General features: G+C 39.7%; 1 protein-coding gene across 1 annotated transcript in view; it reads right to left on the bottom strand.

The window, feature by feature from the left end:
* igsf21a (immunoglobin superfamily, member 21a) overlaps positions 1 to 18,788 on the bottom strand; it is a 396,954-nt gene extending 378,166 nt beyond the window's left edge. Inside the window, exon 1 of the mRNA XM_056274983.1 lies at positions 18,650 to 18,788. Coding sequence (XP_056130958.1) covers positions 18,650 to 18,788 — 139 coding nt within the window. The remainder of the gene's footprint in view (positions 1 to 18,649) is intronic.
* Positions 18,789 to 19,535: the final 747 nt, after the last annotated feature.

The raw sequence follows: 19,535 nt of genomic DNA, 5'->3' as shown, positions 1-19,535 counted from the left end.
GGAAATGAATGAAGTCAATGAGGGGTCCACACAAGGATAGTGAAACCAGACTCTGTGTGTGTGTGTGTGTGTGTGTGTGTGTGTGATGGTCTGGTGGCCTGTCCAGGGTGTCTCCCCGCCTGCCGCCCAATGACTGCTGCGATGGGCTCCAGCATCCCCTGCAGCCCTGAGAGCAGGACAGGCGTTCGGATAATGGATGGATGGACATTTACAATTGTAACCAGACTGTGTTTTGTTCGCTCCATTACCTCTCAGTTGAATCTTGTGCGTCAGCGTGGTCGCCATATTTGTACGGGGCAGCCACTACTCCTAATGCCTGTATTGCCACGGAGGCAGAAGGTCTATCCGAATCAGAATCAGAATTCTTTATTCATCCCTGAAGGGACATTGGGTATCCACAATTCAAATCATCATAACTTGCTGGATTTTTGATCAATTTACAAGCGGTTGGACGTGTATTTACGATACAGAATATTTGGTTAAATTAAAAATGGGTTTTCATACCAAAATACTTTATCTTTTGTAGATGGTTAAGATTAATTTACCCTATGTAATTAGATTCTAAGCATATATTTCTTTCTTAGAGCAAAATAGCTTGTCATGATGTAATCTACTCATATATTTTCGTAATGTGTGTGTGTGTGTGGTGTTAGTGTAGATAGCGGGACCGCAAACTAAAGCACTTATGATCCTAATTCTTTTTGGAAGTGGTAGGTATTGTCTCAGAGAGTAAGGGAAAAATCCCATAAAATTAAAATTATGCATAATTATGCATAAATATGCAAAATATGCAATTTTCTAAAAATGGCTAAAAATCACTTTTCTCAGCATTTCAGATGATTCTGAGCATTTGGGGGGAGGGGGTTGGAGTGGGGGGGAGGTAAACCACTTTTCTCAGCATTTCAGATGATTCTGAGCATTTGGGGGGAGGGAGTTGGAGTGGGGGGGGTTTAGGGGCAAGGGTAAGGCGGTTAGCTGGCAGGATGAAGAGGAGGGAGATTTAGACGGGTGGATAACCAAACCGCTACATTGTAGCGGGGTTCTTCTAGTTTTATTTATAATTTTGGAAATAAAAGAACTTAATTCATAAAAAAGACATAATTATAACAAACATTATCTTAAAATATTAAGTAAGTTTCTGGCAGGCTTCATAGCGTTCTGGACTCTCACACACTGACAGCAAGACATGAAAACTAAATCTAATTAGGCATTTATTCACTTTAGTTCAGGTAATGGGTGTTGTTTCTCTGCTGCTACTGTAAATAACCTGCATGCTGTGTGTGTGTGTGTGTGTGTGTGTGTGTGTGTGTGTGTATTTGTCAACCAGCCAGGTAAGTAAAAATGGCAGAGAAAAGAAAAACAAACATCCAAACATTTTCCTGTGCAATAAAACGCCAAATAAGTAGAAAGACCCCAGTAATATCAAAGGCTGCTTGATAAAATCTTAATTAGAAAGGAATGAAATGCTAATAGAAATGTTTCAAAATGGTGTCTATAATAAGGGTTTCCTCCATATACATTTAATACAACAGTAATTTTGGCAGAAACCTTGGTGTCCCCTTCAGGAAATGCTCTTGAGAACTTATTCTGTTTATTGCCCCCTCCCCCCCAGCGTTGAAATTAAATATCCGCCCTTGGACACAGACAAAAGAAATGGTGGTTGGATAAAAGTGGCAGAAATAGTGTGTCTGGTGTGTAGAAATGATGCGCAACAACGAGGTTAGCTACATGACATGAATGTCTTTTTTAAATCTCAGTTGGTGATCTGACATAGGCTTTTTTGATATATTTCATTTACCTGGGAGCCAAAATATACAATGGCTATGTCTACAGGCAGGATGGCACGCCCAGGGTCAGCAGATATTAGTAGGTGGGAGTGGTGCCAGGCAATTTTGTCGCTCCCTGTGCAGCTTCAATATAAGAAAAACTGGAGGCCACTACCAACAGCACTGCCCATTGAATAATGTTGGAATGCCATGTTTGCGGCACTTATGGACCTATTGAAGGACCATGGGGCTGAGATTTTGAATAACTGCAAAATCACAATTCTAGACCCACAGATGGGCTATATGTAAAATGAAATCTCAAGGGTGAGAGCCGTCAAAAGAATATTTCTGGTTTTGCTGTCATTTCTGAGTGAGGAAATCAGATGTGAAACCTAATTTTCACATAATTTCTCAGACTTAAGTGGGCCTTTGAATGTCTTGATGCATGCTCAATATTCCAGGTAAGAAAATAAAAGTTGGCTGAATCAGCTCATCTGGATACAACGTTTATTGACAGACACGTTTCATCACTCAACTAAGTGACATCTTCAGTCTAAGCTGACTACAGGTATCCCCACCCTTATAAACAAAACAGTACAACAGAATGCCTAACGACCGAAACCAATGACCAGTTTCATATACACATATAGGTGTGACTATTGATAATGTGTACTATTCACATAGGATTAGGGATTGTCGCAATAACAGCATTGTAAAATGGAGACGGACGTATAACAACCAAAACCAATGACCAGTTTCATGATCAAATATGTGTGTGCCCATTAATTAGTTTTGATGGCCATGTGTATACTATTCACAGAGGGTTGGGGAATAGTTGCAATCACAGCATTGTAAGATGTTAAGTAATGGGCACATACATATTTGATCATGAAACTGGTCGTTGGTTTTGGTCGTTGTACATCTGTCGCCATTTTACAATGATGTGATTGCAACAATCCCTAATCCTTTGTGACTAGTACACATGATCAATGGTCGCGTTCATGTTTGCATATAAAACTGGTCATTGGTTTTGGTTGTTATGCAACTGTATTGTTTCTAAAGGGTGGGGATACCTGCAGTCAGTTTAGACTGAAGATGCTACTTAGTTGAGTGATGAAACAAACGTATCTGTCAATAAACGCTGTATCCAGATGAACCGATTCAACCTTCTTTGATGGCCCTTGAATGTGTTAGTATTTCTGCAGCTCTGTGATGTTAGCTCAATGCATGAGCACACTGACAAAAATAGGTTCATGCAGCATCACATTTTGGTGAATATTGTTACTAAGGAAAAATAATGGATCACCTCATTTCAGTTTTTTTAAAAACCAGAACTAGAAAATGGATTTCAACGAGAAAACCAAGCACAATTATTAAACATTTCTTCACAAAATGTCTTCACAAAATAATGCAAAAGCTTTTGTACTCCTTGCCAAAGTGTAAGTAAACTCGTTTTCCCGAAACCCCCTCCCATTTTATTCATGGCCTTGCTCGCATCATTCACATCATCATGCTACTATTGATATACTGTCTAATGTCATGAATCATTGGTCTATAAATCAATTTTCAAATTATTATTTGTTCCTATTTCTAGACTATGGAAATGTGGAAAGGGCCCCCAGAACAAAATCTTGCTATTACAAATGAATTTTAGGATATAGGCCTATAACTGACAAGAATTGCAAGCTAATACAGACATTATTGAATGTTAAAATTGGGTTGTGGTCAAAAGAGTCCCTTTTTGGACTATTACTTGTTACCCCCTTGTTGATTTTTGTTTTTCATTTTGGTACGTCACTCTCAGGAATCATTGATCCAGTGGAAAAAGAGACATTATATGTAGAATCATAATGATCCATTAAAACAAATTTATGGATTGGAAATTTCAAGATGGTTGCTTAATTTGGTGGTTACTAACAGTCTAAAACCAGATTCACTGCACCCACATTGTCCTCATGTAATAAAAAGGCATAGATTCAAAATCCATGAAGCACTACATCAAAATGTCTCATTTTGAGTCAATTTGAACATAATCAGTTTTCAGCCATTGCTGAAGTCGTTTTTTTGGGTGTTCACATCTCAAGATTGGAGGTAGACGTTTATTCAGTCTATGGTTAATATGTTGCCTGAATTGTTTTAGGCTTAATGCACACCTCTCTGAAAACATATCCCCTCACACTCTCCAATCACCATACACCTCTGAGTCTGTTCTCTTAAAGCTGATTAAATTCAGTCCAGCCAGGGTGTGTCAGCACAAGCTTGATCCAAGATTGAGGGCCTATTCTACCCTGCTGCATCAGAACCCTAAGATGTTGCACATGCATTGATTTTTATCTTTACCATCGATTTTCATCACTTTTTCTGATGTGAATATTTTGTACCTTATAGCAATGGGCGGGCTATTAATACAGGATAAACAAGTTGTTTCTGGGCCTTTTGGTCCCAGCTGATGTTTGTAAGTAGACAAAAAAAAGTGGGAATATCATGAGATTACATGATTCACAGCACTTTCCCCACAAATGAAATAGCTGCAGTGCCATTAAAAGACTTATCTGTAGATAATTCACAAGCAATCTTAGTATTTCATCTTGAAAACCCTATCTGATCATGAAAATATGCAAGTTTTTTATGTATAATATATGGTTTTGGCCTTAAAGACCAGATTACACAAAGTAATGTTCAAAGAAAATTTAATTTCAACAAGTTGTGTGTGAAATCATATTATGCAGCTTTACCTTTAAACTATTAAGCCACTTTGTTGCACTCGATGACTTATCAACTTTCAGAAAACATGTTTGATATGGTTATATTGTTAACCAGTTAGCACAAAAAATGTTTAAGATTAAAAACAACATAGCTAATGCAAATTTGGAAGAGCAAATGTTTAATGCCATCTAGTTAGCTAATGAAATTTAATATTATCAATTAACATTGGATAGAAGCAGTTTAACATCACAACAAATACATATTTAGAGTTATCTGTGGCATAGAAATCCAAAATTCAATGAGTAGAGCCTCTTTGCCTATTTTCTATAGATTTACTTGGGCAGAATTTAGCTAGCTTAATGAAACAATAGACAAAAATGTGTTAACTAGCAAACCAACATCTGAATACCATACATAGTAGGGATGTGCTGAGAGCCCAGTATTTGTATTTGTATCTGTATTTCTATTTGTTGAGGCAGGATTTTTTTTTTGTGTTGGTATTCGAATAAAAGTGGAAATAGGTGTAACAATGTTGTTTTTGTTTTTATTACGCTTATATATGAAAGTGTTTAAATAAATGTTCTTTAATAAATTATTATAATAATATTATATAATGATGAACTATATTGGCCCTGTGATGGGCTGGCGGCCTGTCCAGGGTGTCTCCCCGCCTGCTGCCCAATGATTGCTGGGATAGACTCCAGCATCCCCGCAACCCTGAGAGCAGGATAAGCAGTTTGGATAATGGATGGATGGGTGGATGGATTGATAAACTATATAATAATAAACCCACTGTTTGTGCTTTGCTGAATACCATATTCAGATTTGGCACTACCCCTAGTACAGAGTCGAATGTATCCACCCATCCACCCATCCATCTATTTAATTATTCATTAATTTTTATTTAATGAATGAAATGTATGCATGTTGATAAATGTCATCATTTTCAGTATTCTGATTGGCTGTTGCACAAATTGGTTGCGTTAAGCTGAACAGCTCTTAGCTGGTTGCAACTAAATTGTAACTGTGATGCAAGCAAAGTGTGGCTTGTGTGAGACAAGGCAAATCAGCTGCAGTTCAATTGCAAGGAGCAAAAATCTCTTGTGTAACATGGTCTCTCCACACTATATTCTTCTTAATTTGCGTCAAGGATTTTCATAAACAGACAAGCTCAAGTATAGACAGGTTTAAAGACTGCTGTGTTTCACAATATTCCTTTGTAAAGAAAAACACTGTTGGGTATACAATGCTTTGATAAACTCAAACCAAAGACAGCTTGGTTCAGTCAAAAGCAAATCGTTATGATGTTCTGAAATAACAGTGTGCAGATCAAACGCCTCCACAGGATCTTAACTGCTAAAAACACTCAACCATGATAACTGTTCAGAAGACCAAAAAAAAAAACATACTCCAACTCTAATTAATATGTTTAATGTTGAACAAAAAATACTATCAGTGCTGCTCTGTTAAGTCTTTGCTGAAAGGCCAGCCTCGTTAAAGGATAATTCCTATTCCAAAACTACTCCTTGGCCACTGAATGTATAATACAACATGGGGGGAAAGCCACTTAGAATAACAGTAAACATTCACCATGCGCTGATTATGTTAATGTACTGATATAATCTCAATTATCTTTTTATGTTGAAACAATGAAAAAGGTAATACGGCAAAAAATCCCCGAGTTTCATTCCCTCCCACAGCAAATTAAGCCAATTTGATTCGAAAAGGAACCGCAGTAAGAATCGCTCAGTCAGTGGGTGATTCCCAGCCAAACAAAAGACCAGCGAAAGCAAAAGATCAGAGAGAATAAAACAACAGTTCCGATACATACCGATGCACCAATCACAAGCTGAAGCCTGCCAAAAAAGACATTTTTTTTCTGTTTTTTACACAGTTGTCCACAGATGCAGTTCAAAACAAGGGCCATAAAGCAACGCTGTGTATTTGTCCAAGCTAAACTGTGGAAACTGACATGTAAACTTGTAAAAGGATTTGTACTATCACAAGCAGTCCACCCTCAACTAAATCCTTGACCAGAAGGCTTTGGTAAATTCTCTTTCTAACACATCTGCTCCACAATTCTCCAAATGAACTCGCTCTCAGCAGTGAGCAAAAAAAAAATTTATGGGAAAAGAATTTTAAGGTATTAGGGGACCTTTCCCTTTTGTTATGTATACGCTACATAGATACATATTTATTTATTTATGCACCACATATCTGGAACCAACTCCTGGAAAACTGCAGGTCCACTGCAACTCTCAGTTCTTTTAAATCGAGGCTGTTTGCCGCTCGCTGCCTTTTATTAAATAAAACTTGAAGCTTTTGATTATCATCTTACACTACACTGTAACTTCTACTCTGTTTTTATTTGAATATTTTTAAATGTCTTTTTATTGCCTTATGTTGCTTTTCTTAATGGCTTTTATGTTTAATGTAAAGCACTTTGAACTGCCTTGGTGCTGAAATGTGCTATACAAATACATTTGCCTTGCCTTGCCTTATCTTCACCTTTACTGATGAAGGCATAAAGAGGCAGTTAGTTGAGTGCAGCAGTTGTGGATGAGGGGGGAAACGAGCTACCAAGTACAATTTATGAATTGGTGTGGCTGTGTAATCAAACTGCCAACCTCTCGTTATGCTTGTGCTAGGTTTTTATTCATTATGACAAGCAAGGGAAACAAAGGTGTATAACATACCACACTTTGCAGTGTTCTCTACAAAGATGTATTTGTAAGGTCAGCAGTAGTTTTTTAACTTTGCTGTTTTTCAATTTTTTACTGTGTTGATTTTCATTTTCAAATCAGATATTTCAAATCAGCTATTTGAACAAGCTTGAGTGCATGATGTGGGACAAACAAATGTCACTGCATGTGTACCATGTGTATGCGATGAAAAAAGATGACTTTGCATTGCACTTTGCATAGAGTCCGAGAACACCACCACACCCCATCACACAGCCTCATTCTTCCATCCAACTATTGCATTTGTATACGTCTGTGTATCATCAACATTAAAGGCAACTAGGAATGCCAGGGTCAAAACAACTGTAATCGATCTAATTGCCATTTGTCTCCCTTGAAATTTTGTCCAGCAAGTACCACAGACAAGAGCCAGGTAAAATAATGCCAGCTGGCAACAATATTTTCCCTTTACCTACTGTTTTCTTCTTGAAATACAGTGAAATGTAGGTGTAATAGTAACAGCAGTGTCTAATAGGAGCAATGCTAGAGTGTACATCATGTTAAATCCATATTCCACAGCAGATTCCATTAATGTACACCACCTGTCACATGTCTGGGCGATTAACTCACAAAACTTGCATGAAAAGTCCTGAAGCGGATCAAGGGTTTGCGAGAGCTGAAAAATGTTATCACAAATGGCAGATGTTATGAGATGATCACTGAGACTAGTCCACCTATAGAGAGACTCGTTCTTTGAAATCTCGCTAAGACCCGTTCCTAGGGTTCAGGATTGATGTCTTTATGATTTTTTGGTGATATATAAATGCAGGAATCCTATCCCTGGGGGAAGAAAGTCCCTCTGTGGCTCATTTGCAGGAAGTCATGTGTGCATAAAGGGAAATAATCTGTTGTCATAAAATGTATAGCTCACACAATCCTCCCTTGCTCCCATCTGCACAGTTTCAGCCACCCAGACTGACGTCAGTGTGCAGATTAGAGCATTTTTTCCCCTCTCCTTTCTCGTCTCTTTCCTTTTTTCATGTCTAATCTGGACTTTCATGAAACCTCTGTGATGCTGCGTTCACTGCCTGGAAGATGGCTCTGAATAGCTGTAAACATATAAAACTGGAGTGTCTGACTTCAAAGTTAAAGGGGTGGTTTGGAACATTTACAGTCATTGGATATTGTTGATCTGGGACAGAGGTATTTACCAAAGGAAATGACCAAAGTGGATCCAAAAGAATGATTTCTAAGCTTTGAGAAAGGGGCATTGCTTTTTTATATGAGAGGAAGTTATGGAGGGCATTATTCTATAAGGGCAGTGATAAAGACAACAGAGGGCTTGAATACATTGTCAGATATAATTATAGGGTGCTGTACTTAATGTAATGGAAGACTTTGGGCTGTAAAGTCTTATAAAAGCAACAAAAAATATCTTTAAAAATTAGAAGGTCCAAAATGTTGCTTGCCAGAGACTTTACTGATTTGAGGAAAAGGAAATAAGACAAATTATCTGCCTCTTATCATCTCCAGTTTTGTATATTTTAAGGCTGTCACAATCATGTTGAGTCTTCCAGTAAAAGCACAAGGACAGTTGTCCTTGTGCTCCATTTTAAAGACCACATGAAATGGCATTTAAGGCGTCACAGGCTTCCAAGATGTGATGCATTTCTGAAAGAAACAGACTGTCGGGGTGAGATTTAATAAGGGCTAGGCAGTCCATATGATTGACGTTCAGATGTTCTACTGAGTACACTGAAGGTACAGCCATTTCCTTCAGAGAAAAAAATCTCTTAACGACACCCGCCATGACTGATACTGTTATGTACCATAGTTGGTAAAGCAGTCCACACCAAAATGACTATCACACAGGTAAAAAGTTTCAAAAATGTCTCCCTCCTCAAACTGAATGAACTCCAACCATTGTTTTAATAGCCACAGAGTTTATGGGAGGGGAAATAATTTCTGAAAGCGAACAGTTGAAGATGCAAGAGTGCATTTTAATTTTCATAAGGAGGGGAAATGCATATCAAATTGCTACTGGACATTTTTCTTGATGCCTGCCCACACATACAAAGAGATGTAACTTGGATGCTTTTTTTCCAGGGAAACAAAACACATTCTCTAGATGCAAATTAAAAAGGGCATAATTTTCTAGCATATAATGATACACAAATAAGAAGTCGGCGGAAAAAAAGGGGTAAAATAGAAGAACAGACATTTTTCATTTTGTGGTGTCTTCACCCTTGTGTCAACCTTTCCAGCTGCTCTGCAAAATGCACATGGCAGACCAGAAGACTCAAAACTAAATTGCATCAGCGAAATTTTATCTACGGAAGGTGCTATTCTTAGACGTTTAAGAGTTGTATGAAGGCACAAGTGCAAAGTTAAGTGGCATTCTGTATTGTGCACAAAGCACTTACCAAGGTCTCTAAGAACGAGTTTAATGTGGAGACAGAGTAGCAAAGCAAGTTATTACTCAGCAGCCATGTTTGAACACGATAAGCAAAATCACATAATCCATATTAGCATGGAGGAAGCAGTGGATAGAGAATACACTAAAACTGCTGATAAAGCCTGTGAAGAAGCCCCCTGCCATTCTTGTTGCTAATTTCAGGGAAGAGGTTGGAATTTAAAAATAAAAAATGCTTAAAAGGACAAATATTAAGAGGGTAACTATTGGTCAAGAGAACATTTGACACTATTTAGCAGTACCTTATACTCAATGAACATCACAGGAAGGAGTGTTACACATTTTCAAACTGACCCATCTTGGGAGATCCTTTAGAGCAAATATTCTCTACTCTTTTGCCTATCTCTGCACTGCCAGCTGCTGGGGGAATCAGAGTTGCTTCAAATTCCCACACAAGCCAAAGACCGCAGCAAGCAAGCCCTCATCTGTGTAGCGCAGGGCTTCAGGGGTAGAAGGGGAAGTTACTGGGTTGTTTGAACTCCTTTGTCCCGAGAAGTTACTTGTCTCCACTAATCACAGCCCTCATCATTTCCTACGCCATTGCCTGAGATGGCAGGCTGCATTTCAGTTTTACAGGACAAGGAAAGTTCATCTGCCAGGACATTTTCTTTGATTTCATCTTCACCACATCCCATGCAAGAGGTTGATGTGATGGCAGCAGGGGAAGACAGATTTGGCATAATGGCTACAGATTCTTTTGCATTATTTGCATTGTTGGAGACATAAGTCCTCCAGTCTTCCCCTAGGGCCCTTGGCTACCAGGCAACAAGCCATCTTGGATGGAAAGACCATAGATGAGGGCCTTGCTGTTAATAAAATATGTTAATGGCTTTCCACTGACTGCTTTTTAACAAACAGAGCACTTTTACATGTCCCTAGACATCAAAGGGATGATTTGGATTCACACATTTATCTGAAAGGCAAATAAGTATGGCATGCATTCTAATGCTTGTGATCTGTGTTATGTACTCACATTTGGCTTATCACCATGTCAGACATGTCAGTATGTCAGCCTACTGACATGACTTGCCTTTGAAGAAACTGAAAGATAGAGCATTTCCCTCAGGATCATCACTGGCACCTCAATGTGAAGGGTAAACACATGCATAATTGAGATGTTTCTGCTCTGTGTCTGTACTCTTTACTTAATGGCTCAATAACTGGTAGTGCTGCAGTTGTGGTGTTGTGTCTTAATGTATTTTAATGATCGCACAATGCAGTTATTCAGCTTTGTGAAGCAACATGGTATTTTGATTTTAACAGAATATTTGTATGACCAGGACCATTTATAGTTTTCCTCACAACCCATCATACAACCACAATCAAAACTACAGGGGTGACTCGGCCTTAACATAGCCAATGGCGGTGCCTTTGACTCTCCAAAAAAAAATCCATCTAGATTCTGGTTCATTGGTTTACGTGAACAGAACTCTCTGAAGCCATTTTAAATCTGTCATTTCTGGTACTCAGGAGGCGCAGCAGACTCAAATCCAACTGTTCAAATCCAGGTGTTGCATGTGGCTCGGCCAGGCTTCACAGGGAGTGCAATTGGCAATGCTGCTAGCTGGGGAGCTGGCTAGGCTAATGCATTGTGTCATTGCAACGTCTGACTGATATTGGTGGTTGGGTGCCCCTAAAGCGAAAGGGGGCTCAGTGAGTAAAAGCATGGTCATCCACACCTTGCCCCCAGAGAAACTACAGCTGGGAGGTGAAAAGAAATGGACATTGACTCTACTTGTATCAGAAGACAAGACACACATAGCTAGTCTACATTCAATCATTGTAAAGGTCATGCAATGGCAGGACGATAGGCCAACAAGGGATTTGGACATGTCATGGACATGCCATAATCCTCTTTCAAGATTTTCTTGACCCTTTTATGAAGTTAAGTTGAATTTTAAATTCCAAAAGATCCAACCTGGTAACTGTAACCACTATAATTATATACCCACAGCTGTCCATTCATGAAGGTGGTCACAGGTAGGACAATAGTTATAATAGATAGATCCCTTACAGCAAGCTCCCTGTGTGTGAGTTTTTTTTAACTGTTTGGGATCTTGTCTTGATGCATGCTCAATAATCCAGGTAAGAAAATCTAGGTAAGAATCCAGATGAACTGATTCAACCTTCTTTGATGTTTGAGATCTTTGTTTGATTGGGTCACTATTACACTTGGGCCCTACATCCCTTCTGGGCTTTACTACTTGGATTTCAGAGTACCGTCAATTTACAGGGCAATAATGTCATTGATCAGCTATTGGTGTGTGTAATCTACAATTCAACACAGCGCATCCATTGTTGTGAGGAAGATAAAAGTATAAGTGTCAGTGAAAAGCACACTTTTGTGTCTTTGATTCAGTGTGCTTATTCCTAAAAGGAACAAAAATGTTTTTATTTTTATTTATGTATGTATTTATGATTTTTTTTTTTTTACTAAACAATGTGAACACTGCAGTGTTTAAAATGGTGGATTAAAGCCTCAGATTGACAGCGATGTCAGTGGGATGTATGACAGAGTTTCAAGCCAAACAGGATTAGCAGCAGAGGGTGATGCAATTCAGTGCTGTGTCGTATATATATCTCATGACATACTATATGTATTGAACTGTGGTCCAGGCAGCTCTGCAAAAGCTTAGAAATTATAGAAATGGCCATCAAATCAATAATACTAGTATGTCCTTCCATTGATTTTCTGTTTCAGTTCTAAACTCGCCCACGGGAGCACATCAGAGCATTCAATAAGAAAAAGAAGGTGAACATATCAAATTATTCAGACAACTGCAGTGACTGACCAGACAACAGAACAAAATGTAAATAAACAAAAGAAAACAGACAAGAAAAACAAAGAGAGAAAGATGCTGAATGGAGTGTAATCATTTTATATAACTGTTCAAAGCAGCTTTGAAATAAAGCCTTGTGATTGTTAGATAGCGGCATAACCACAGCCCATTTTCTCTGCCAATCTCTATTTTTATTTCCTGCGAGTCAAACACAGTCGTCACCAGCACACGAGGATGGTATACAAGAAAAAAAAAATCTAACATAAAAATGTAAATGTAACACTTATTAAATATATCAGTTACTGGTACAATCCAAAACCAACAGGCCAACCTATCATGATGTGAAGCAAGCCATCAAACTGCAGCTCTCATCGAAGGATATCATGTTCAGCATACGGAACAAAGCCGTTGGATAAACTGACAAATCGAAAAAGTAAGCAAATTAAAAGATAGCAAAAAAAAAAAAAAAAAGATTTCAGCACCATATTTCATTTAAGTAACATAACAGACTATTTAGCAACCTGACATAATCAATAGCAGTAAAGTGTAGGGCATTGTAGTTCTCTGTCACAACGCATATGACAGATTGGGTTTTTGATACTTGGGATGAATAATCTTGCTGCTACAACATTACTGTTGATAATTTCTTAACCCTTTTTTTTTTGGATCCCCCCCCTTTTTCTCCTAATTGTATCCGGCCAATTATCCAACTCTTTCGAGCCATCCCAGTCCCTGCTCCACCCCCTCTGCCGATCAGAGGAGGGCTGAAAACTACCAAATGCCTCCTCCAATACATGTGGAGTCGCCAGCCGCTTCTTTTCACCTGACAGTGAGGAGTTTCGCCAGAGAGATGTAGCGCATGGGAGGATCCCCCCCAAACAGGCACCCCGACCGACCAGAGGAGGCACTAGTGCAGCGACCACGACACATACCCACATCCAGCTTCCCACCCGCTGACACGGCCAGTTGTGTCTGTAGGGACACCCGACCAAGCCGGAGGTAGCACGGGGATTCGAACTGGCGATCCCTGTGTTGGTAGGCAACGGAATAGACTGCTACGCCCTTCATTGGAATTTGTATTCCAATTCAACCATCCTGTGTTTCTTTGCTAGTGTGTTGTTAAAGCCATTGCAATGCGTTACTGTTGGAGTCTGTACTAAACTCCATAATGCCGAGTATCCCTGACCACTGACACTAAGGAAGAGCTCATGAACCCTGATCATTATGGTCTTTATCCCTGTAATGGACTGGAATTTTTTCCTCTATGAAGCCCTCTGAGAGAACACGAATACAAAATATTTAAACAGGAGTACATGAGGAGAGGTGAGTAATTTATTTTACATGCCAATGAATTTTACCTAGAGATAAGGTTATACAAGAAGGAATGTAATTGACAAAGCGTTCAAATCAAATTTATAATCTTTACAACAAAAAAAAAGCTACATTCTGAAGGACATATCAAATGCTGCTGTGTGTGACATTTCATTTATTTGGTTCAGCACTACAGCTTGCAGAAGAAAAGTGAAAGGGAAGAAGGTGAAATGAGATACAGGATTAGCAACTTCTTTTTAGAGTTTGTATAGACTGTAGTAGAATTCTTCAGAATAACAAGAAATAGCCTTGGCTAAGATGATGCATGGCCCGAAATGGTTTTAAAAGGCACCAAATTAAAATACAGCAAGTTACATTCAGCTCCTCTGCATCTATAAATTACATCATCGACAGAAGTCCTTGGACACAACCCCACCATATTAACTTTCTTTTAAAGTCTTTTTTCTTTTCTTTTCTTTTTGACCAAATAGTATTGTCTTGGCTGATGCAAGCTTTGTCACAACTAAAATACATTGCAGCTGTGCAAAACTCAGGATACTCTGATGTTTCTCAAGTTATGTGGGTGTGATGTGCAAAGCAGTCTACACAATATATGTACGACCCATCTGATAATACCGCAATCTGGAAAATTTAACTATCTTGATTGTCTTGATTGGTTTAATGTGTCCTTTGTTATAATAAATATTGTCACATCGTATATGTATATTGTTATCGCTCTCTCTCTCTCTCTCTCTCTCTCTCTCTCTCTCTCTCTCTCTCTCTCTATATATATATATATATATATATATATATATATAATGGACAAAAATATGCCCCTGAGGCAGTCCAGCACTTAGTAGCAGGGTGTAAAATGCTAGCTGGGAAAGTGTTCACTGAAAGGCATAACCAAGTGGCAGGGATAGTGTACAGGAGTGTCTGTACTGAATACAGACTAGAAGTCCCCAAGTCCAAATGGGAGACACCACCAAAGGTGTTTGAGAATGGCAGAGCTAAGATCCTGTGGGACTTCAAGTTCCACACTGACAATCTGGTGCTGGCTAACCAAGCAGACATTGTGGTGGTCGACAGGGAACAGATGACAGCAGTAGTGATCGATGTAGCATCCCGAGCGATGGCAACATCAGGAAGAAAGAGCATGCGAAGCTAGAACAATACCAAGGGCTGAAGGACGAAATAGATAGGATGTGGAAGGTGAAATGCACAGTAGTCCTATTGGTAATAGCAATACTAGAAGCTGTGACCCCCAAACTGGGAGAGTGGCTCCAGCAGATTCCAAGAACAACATCTGAGGTCTCTGTCCAGAAGAATTAAGTCCTAGGAAGAGCTAAGATACTGCGCATAACTCTCAACCTTCCAGGCCTCTGGTAGAGGACCTGAGCATGAGAGGGAGGCTTTATTATATATATATATATATATATATATATATATATATATATATATATAGCATTGGATTTTTTTATGTACTTTTTATTAATGCCCATGGGGAAATTCATCCTCTGCTTTTAACCCATCTCAATACACACTGGAAGCAGTGGGCAGCTGTGTAGCTAAGAGCAGTGGGCAGCCGCCATGCAGCGCCCAGGGAGCAACTCCAGTTCTTCTTTCCATTGCCTTGGTCAGGGGGCAGACAAGAGTATTGACCCTAACATGCACGTGTTTTTGATGGTGGGAGGAACGCAGACACAGGGAGAACATGCAAACTCCACACAGAAAGGATCTGGGACAGCCTGGGGTTCAAAACCTTGATTTTCTTGCTGTGAAGCAATAGTGCTAACCACTGGGACACTGTGCTGCCCAGTAACACCATTTGTTGAGTGTGTTTCAGAAAGATAGGTCATTTGGAAAGTTATGTGGTTTTAGATGGGTGAAAAATAGTGTATGTAAATAGATATGGTGAGAGTTGTGAATATAAATTACGCTTATATTGTGCAATGTTCCTCCATTTTTAATCATAATGTTCATGTTTATTGTGACGGCAAACTATCACTAACTGGTGGCAATGTTTGTTACCCCAGTACCCACCCCTCAATTTGGTTCCTAAAGTATTGGTTAGAACAAAAATCCATTGGGAGGAGTCCAACATTATTTTTTTTATTACACTAATAAGCAAACATCTTACCAACGACCTCTGTGCTTGGAGGTTACCAGATAGTTTAATTGCAGAATTGCACAGTTGTAAGCAGCACTAACTTGATATTAAAACTTAGTGTTTTCAAGCATTCAATCTCAAAATATCCAAGGGATCTCTTGTAAATGTTCCCCAGATGACTTTTATCAGAAGGACCACATGACAGTTGTTTGGTTTGTATCCAGGATTGAATGTGATGTTCCCACCACCACTGCTAGTTAATATTTATATGGCAAAGGCCTATAAAGAAAAGGCTTCCGTGAGAGTAACCTCTCTCTTTTAGAACTTTCCATTTAATCATTTTTGAATGAATTAAACTCAGAGTGCCTTCATACGTGACAACATGAAAGCATATCGACAAAGAGTTCACCTTGGGTTGCATGTATGCATGATGTAAATGACCTTCCAATTGTTTTTTTTTTTTCAAAATAAAGATCTGAATGGATCCGGCCATAAATTACAGCCATTTCTAACTGTTTTCCCACCAAACCTCAGGACAGGGTTAGCATTATGGTGAGGTGAATTAAAGCTTTGTATATACAGTAGATGGTTGACTTTCATGGGGTGCAGATGAGTAAATGAATATGTCCCTGACGCTAGCTTGTGGCAAATGTTGCATATATTAAATCCTGTCAGATCTGACACCAAATTTGTGGCAACAGAAAATAGAATACCTGGACACTTGTGACTTATTGATTAATGAGTAGAGAAAAAGTAAACATCTTTTCTCTGGATGGATAAATATTGTCACCAAGGGTTAAGGATGAATCCCCATTGGCATGTGTGATGGTCAATGCATCTTCAAGCACATGCACAAATAACACCACCTCAAATACGCTGGAGTATTTGAAGAAGTAGGGACATCTTGAATGCAAAACAAAGAACATGACATTTTTGTAGTAGACTGGATGTTCTTTAAGCAAGCTTGTATAGTAGTTCAGTGGCCTTCAACAGCAAGTGCAAAACAAGCCTTGAATTACACTTCAAATACTTGTAGATCTCTTCAAATAGCAGAAACCCATTACCTCCTTTTTCATCAAACAGCACTGAACTCACAAAGACAACAACGACCCGTTAACCATGTGGTCTGGCCATGTTAAAAAAACAAAGTCCTCGCAGTCAATTCATTAGTTGAATTCTTGCCTCGTTGTCTATACATTGATCAGATTTTTCAGTGGTTTGGAAAAGCTGTCCTTCAATGTCATAACAAGTCATGTGGGCCTTAAACTTAACCTTGATGGTGCAAACCATCAATATAAGCATAGGGGCAAATAGATTAAATCATGGTCTAAAATGCTTTTTTCAGGAAGTAAATGTTTATTTTGACTAAGACTGCCATTGAATTAGCTGGCGTTTGTGGTTAGGCCAGCGCACTATTACTATAGCAGATCTTGTCTGTGGGTCTGTATCATCTGCATCGAGACAGATCTATGGAGGCAAACCAATGCTTTGCATCATGTAAAAAAAAATACAGAAGGATTTAAGCCTTTATATACGGGTTATCATGGGTTTACAAAGCAGTGCTGACATGTGCTCGCTGGTTTTACTGAGGGGCCATGAACCTCAGTTTAGAGGCTAGGCTGCAAGGTTTTAACAGCAGGAACAAAATGTGAACTTTCCAACAAGGTCAGCTGACCAGCAGACTTCAGCCCAGGCGAACTCCTGGAGATGAGCAGGCGCCTCACATTAACCTGTCTCATGCAGGGTCTGGCCATGCTCTCAATGAGCTATAGGCACTAATTTAGTACCAGTGGTGGTGTCTTCAAATCACAGAGCCGCAGGGCACATTCACATTTCCTCTGCTTAAGTCATTGTGTATATCTCATAATACATGATTGACATATGTAGTATGATCAAACCAGTATTATAACTGCCTATACACTCTAATATCATTCACTGGGCAGCCTACTCATCCTTGTTAAAAGTTTTAATAACAAGGACCATATCCAAATTCAGGTGTGAAATGCGGTACAGGGAATCTTGGCCACCGGATCTGCATCCCTATACACTATCTCTACAAACAATGCTCATCCCTCTTATTAGTCATAATGTACGCGTGTCTTACGTCCGTATTCACGGAAACGTTTACACAACACCCGATCAGTACTATAGCACCAAAACATCGATTATCTATCGGACCGTTTCGGAGGAGACAGGCAACGTAAGGCATGGATGTCGCCAGTCTGACACGCCGACCAGGCAAGGCTGAAGGCACCGACATATCAAAAGACACCGCTCACATACTGTTTCCAAGATAACAACTTTAGCATTTTCATACAACTCATCACATGGCGAGATCGCAGATATCGCAATGCCAGCCAATGTGCTGCAACGTGTAGTAGTTTGTATGGAGCTCCGGAGTGTGTGTGTGTGTGTGTGTGTGCGCGCGCGCTGTCAGGTTTTGAAGGAAAATGCGGATGAATTGACGCCTGAAACACATAAAGTATACGTTTAGTTCAGCCGACACCGCCTCCGTCCAAAAGGCAGGTTTAAACAGTGGAGGCGTAACTGAACCAGAATACTGATCATGGGTCTCTCTTCCATGACTTGGTTGGCATGGGCTAAAGTTGGCAGGAATGGCGTGACAGCTACGCCTCTATTAGGTTACCCCGATTTTTTTTTTTACAAAACAGTTGATGTGTAACATGTCAAACATCCGTCATTAACTCATGTCTAAGTGTGTGTCTGCTAGTCCTCACACAGTGAAGGTTGCAAAGGAAACAAAAAAAAAAGGTTCCTCGTAGAAATCCATACAGAGACTGTGCCATGCAGGACAGACTTACCAACGGCTAAATCCAATAGATCGGCGCACAGGAGCAAGCACAAAGAGAAGACGGTCATCTTTCCCTTATTTTGCAATAAATCCCAAACTCCATCTGCGTTTACATGCTCTCTGGTGTTCGGCTGCGTAATCCCCACCATTCCAAAGGTATGCGATGGAGAGGTGCCCACAAATACTCATGATGCGGCTCAAGTGCAAGTGGGAAATATGACAAGTTCGCTGTGAATGTGAGCATTCAGAGCGGAGAGAGGACACATCTGACCACAAAAAACACACACACACACACACACAAAACCCACACAAAAAACCCCGACACAGTACAGCTGCGATTGAAAACGGATATTTTCCAGTAAGACAACAAGGAGCTGCGCTCGGCCGTGCAGTCGACAATTCTGAAAATCGGATAGGTTTGGAGGAAAATCTGTTTCCTCAGTCAACGCGCTCTCTCTCTCTCTCTCTCTCTCTCTCTCTCTCTCTCTCTCTCTCTCTCTCTCTCTCTCTCTCTCTCTCTCTCTCTCTCTCTCTCTCTCTCTCTCTCTCTCTCTCTCTCTCTCTCTCTCTCTCTCTCTCTCTCTCTCTCTCTCTCTCTCTCTCTCTCTCTCTCTCTCTCTCTCTCTCTCTCTCTCTCTCTCCCTAGCTCGCTCGCTCTCTCTCGCCCCCCCCTTCTCCGGCTCGGTCTTTCCTATTCCCGCCCTCCACACAGACGCACACAGTCATTTCCTGATCACTCGCTCTTTATTTCACACAATTTTCCTTAATCCCACCCTGGATTCAAACCCCTCTAATTCCGTCCATTAAGCCGATTTATTCCTGCGGGATTTTGCTTTTTCTTTTTTTTTTCCCCTCGTGAAAGGGTTTTTTAAAGATCTGTGTACCCTCGACATTAT

Source organism: Lampris incognitus, chromosome 2, assembly GCF_029633865.1.
Source record: "Lampris incognitus isolate fLamInc1 chromosome 2, fLamInc1.hap2, whole genome shotgun sequence".
Lineage (NCBI taxonomy): Eukaryota > Metazoa > Chordata > Actinopteri > Lampriformes > Lampridae > Lampris > Lampris incognitus.
This window is presented reverse-complemented; position numbering and strand designations above follow the sequence as displayed.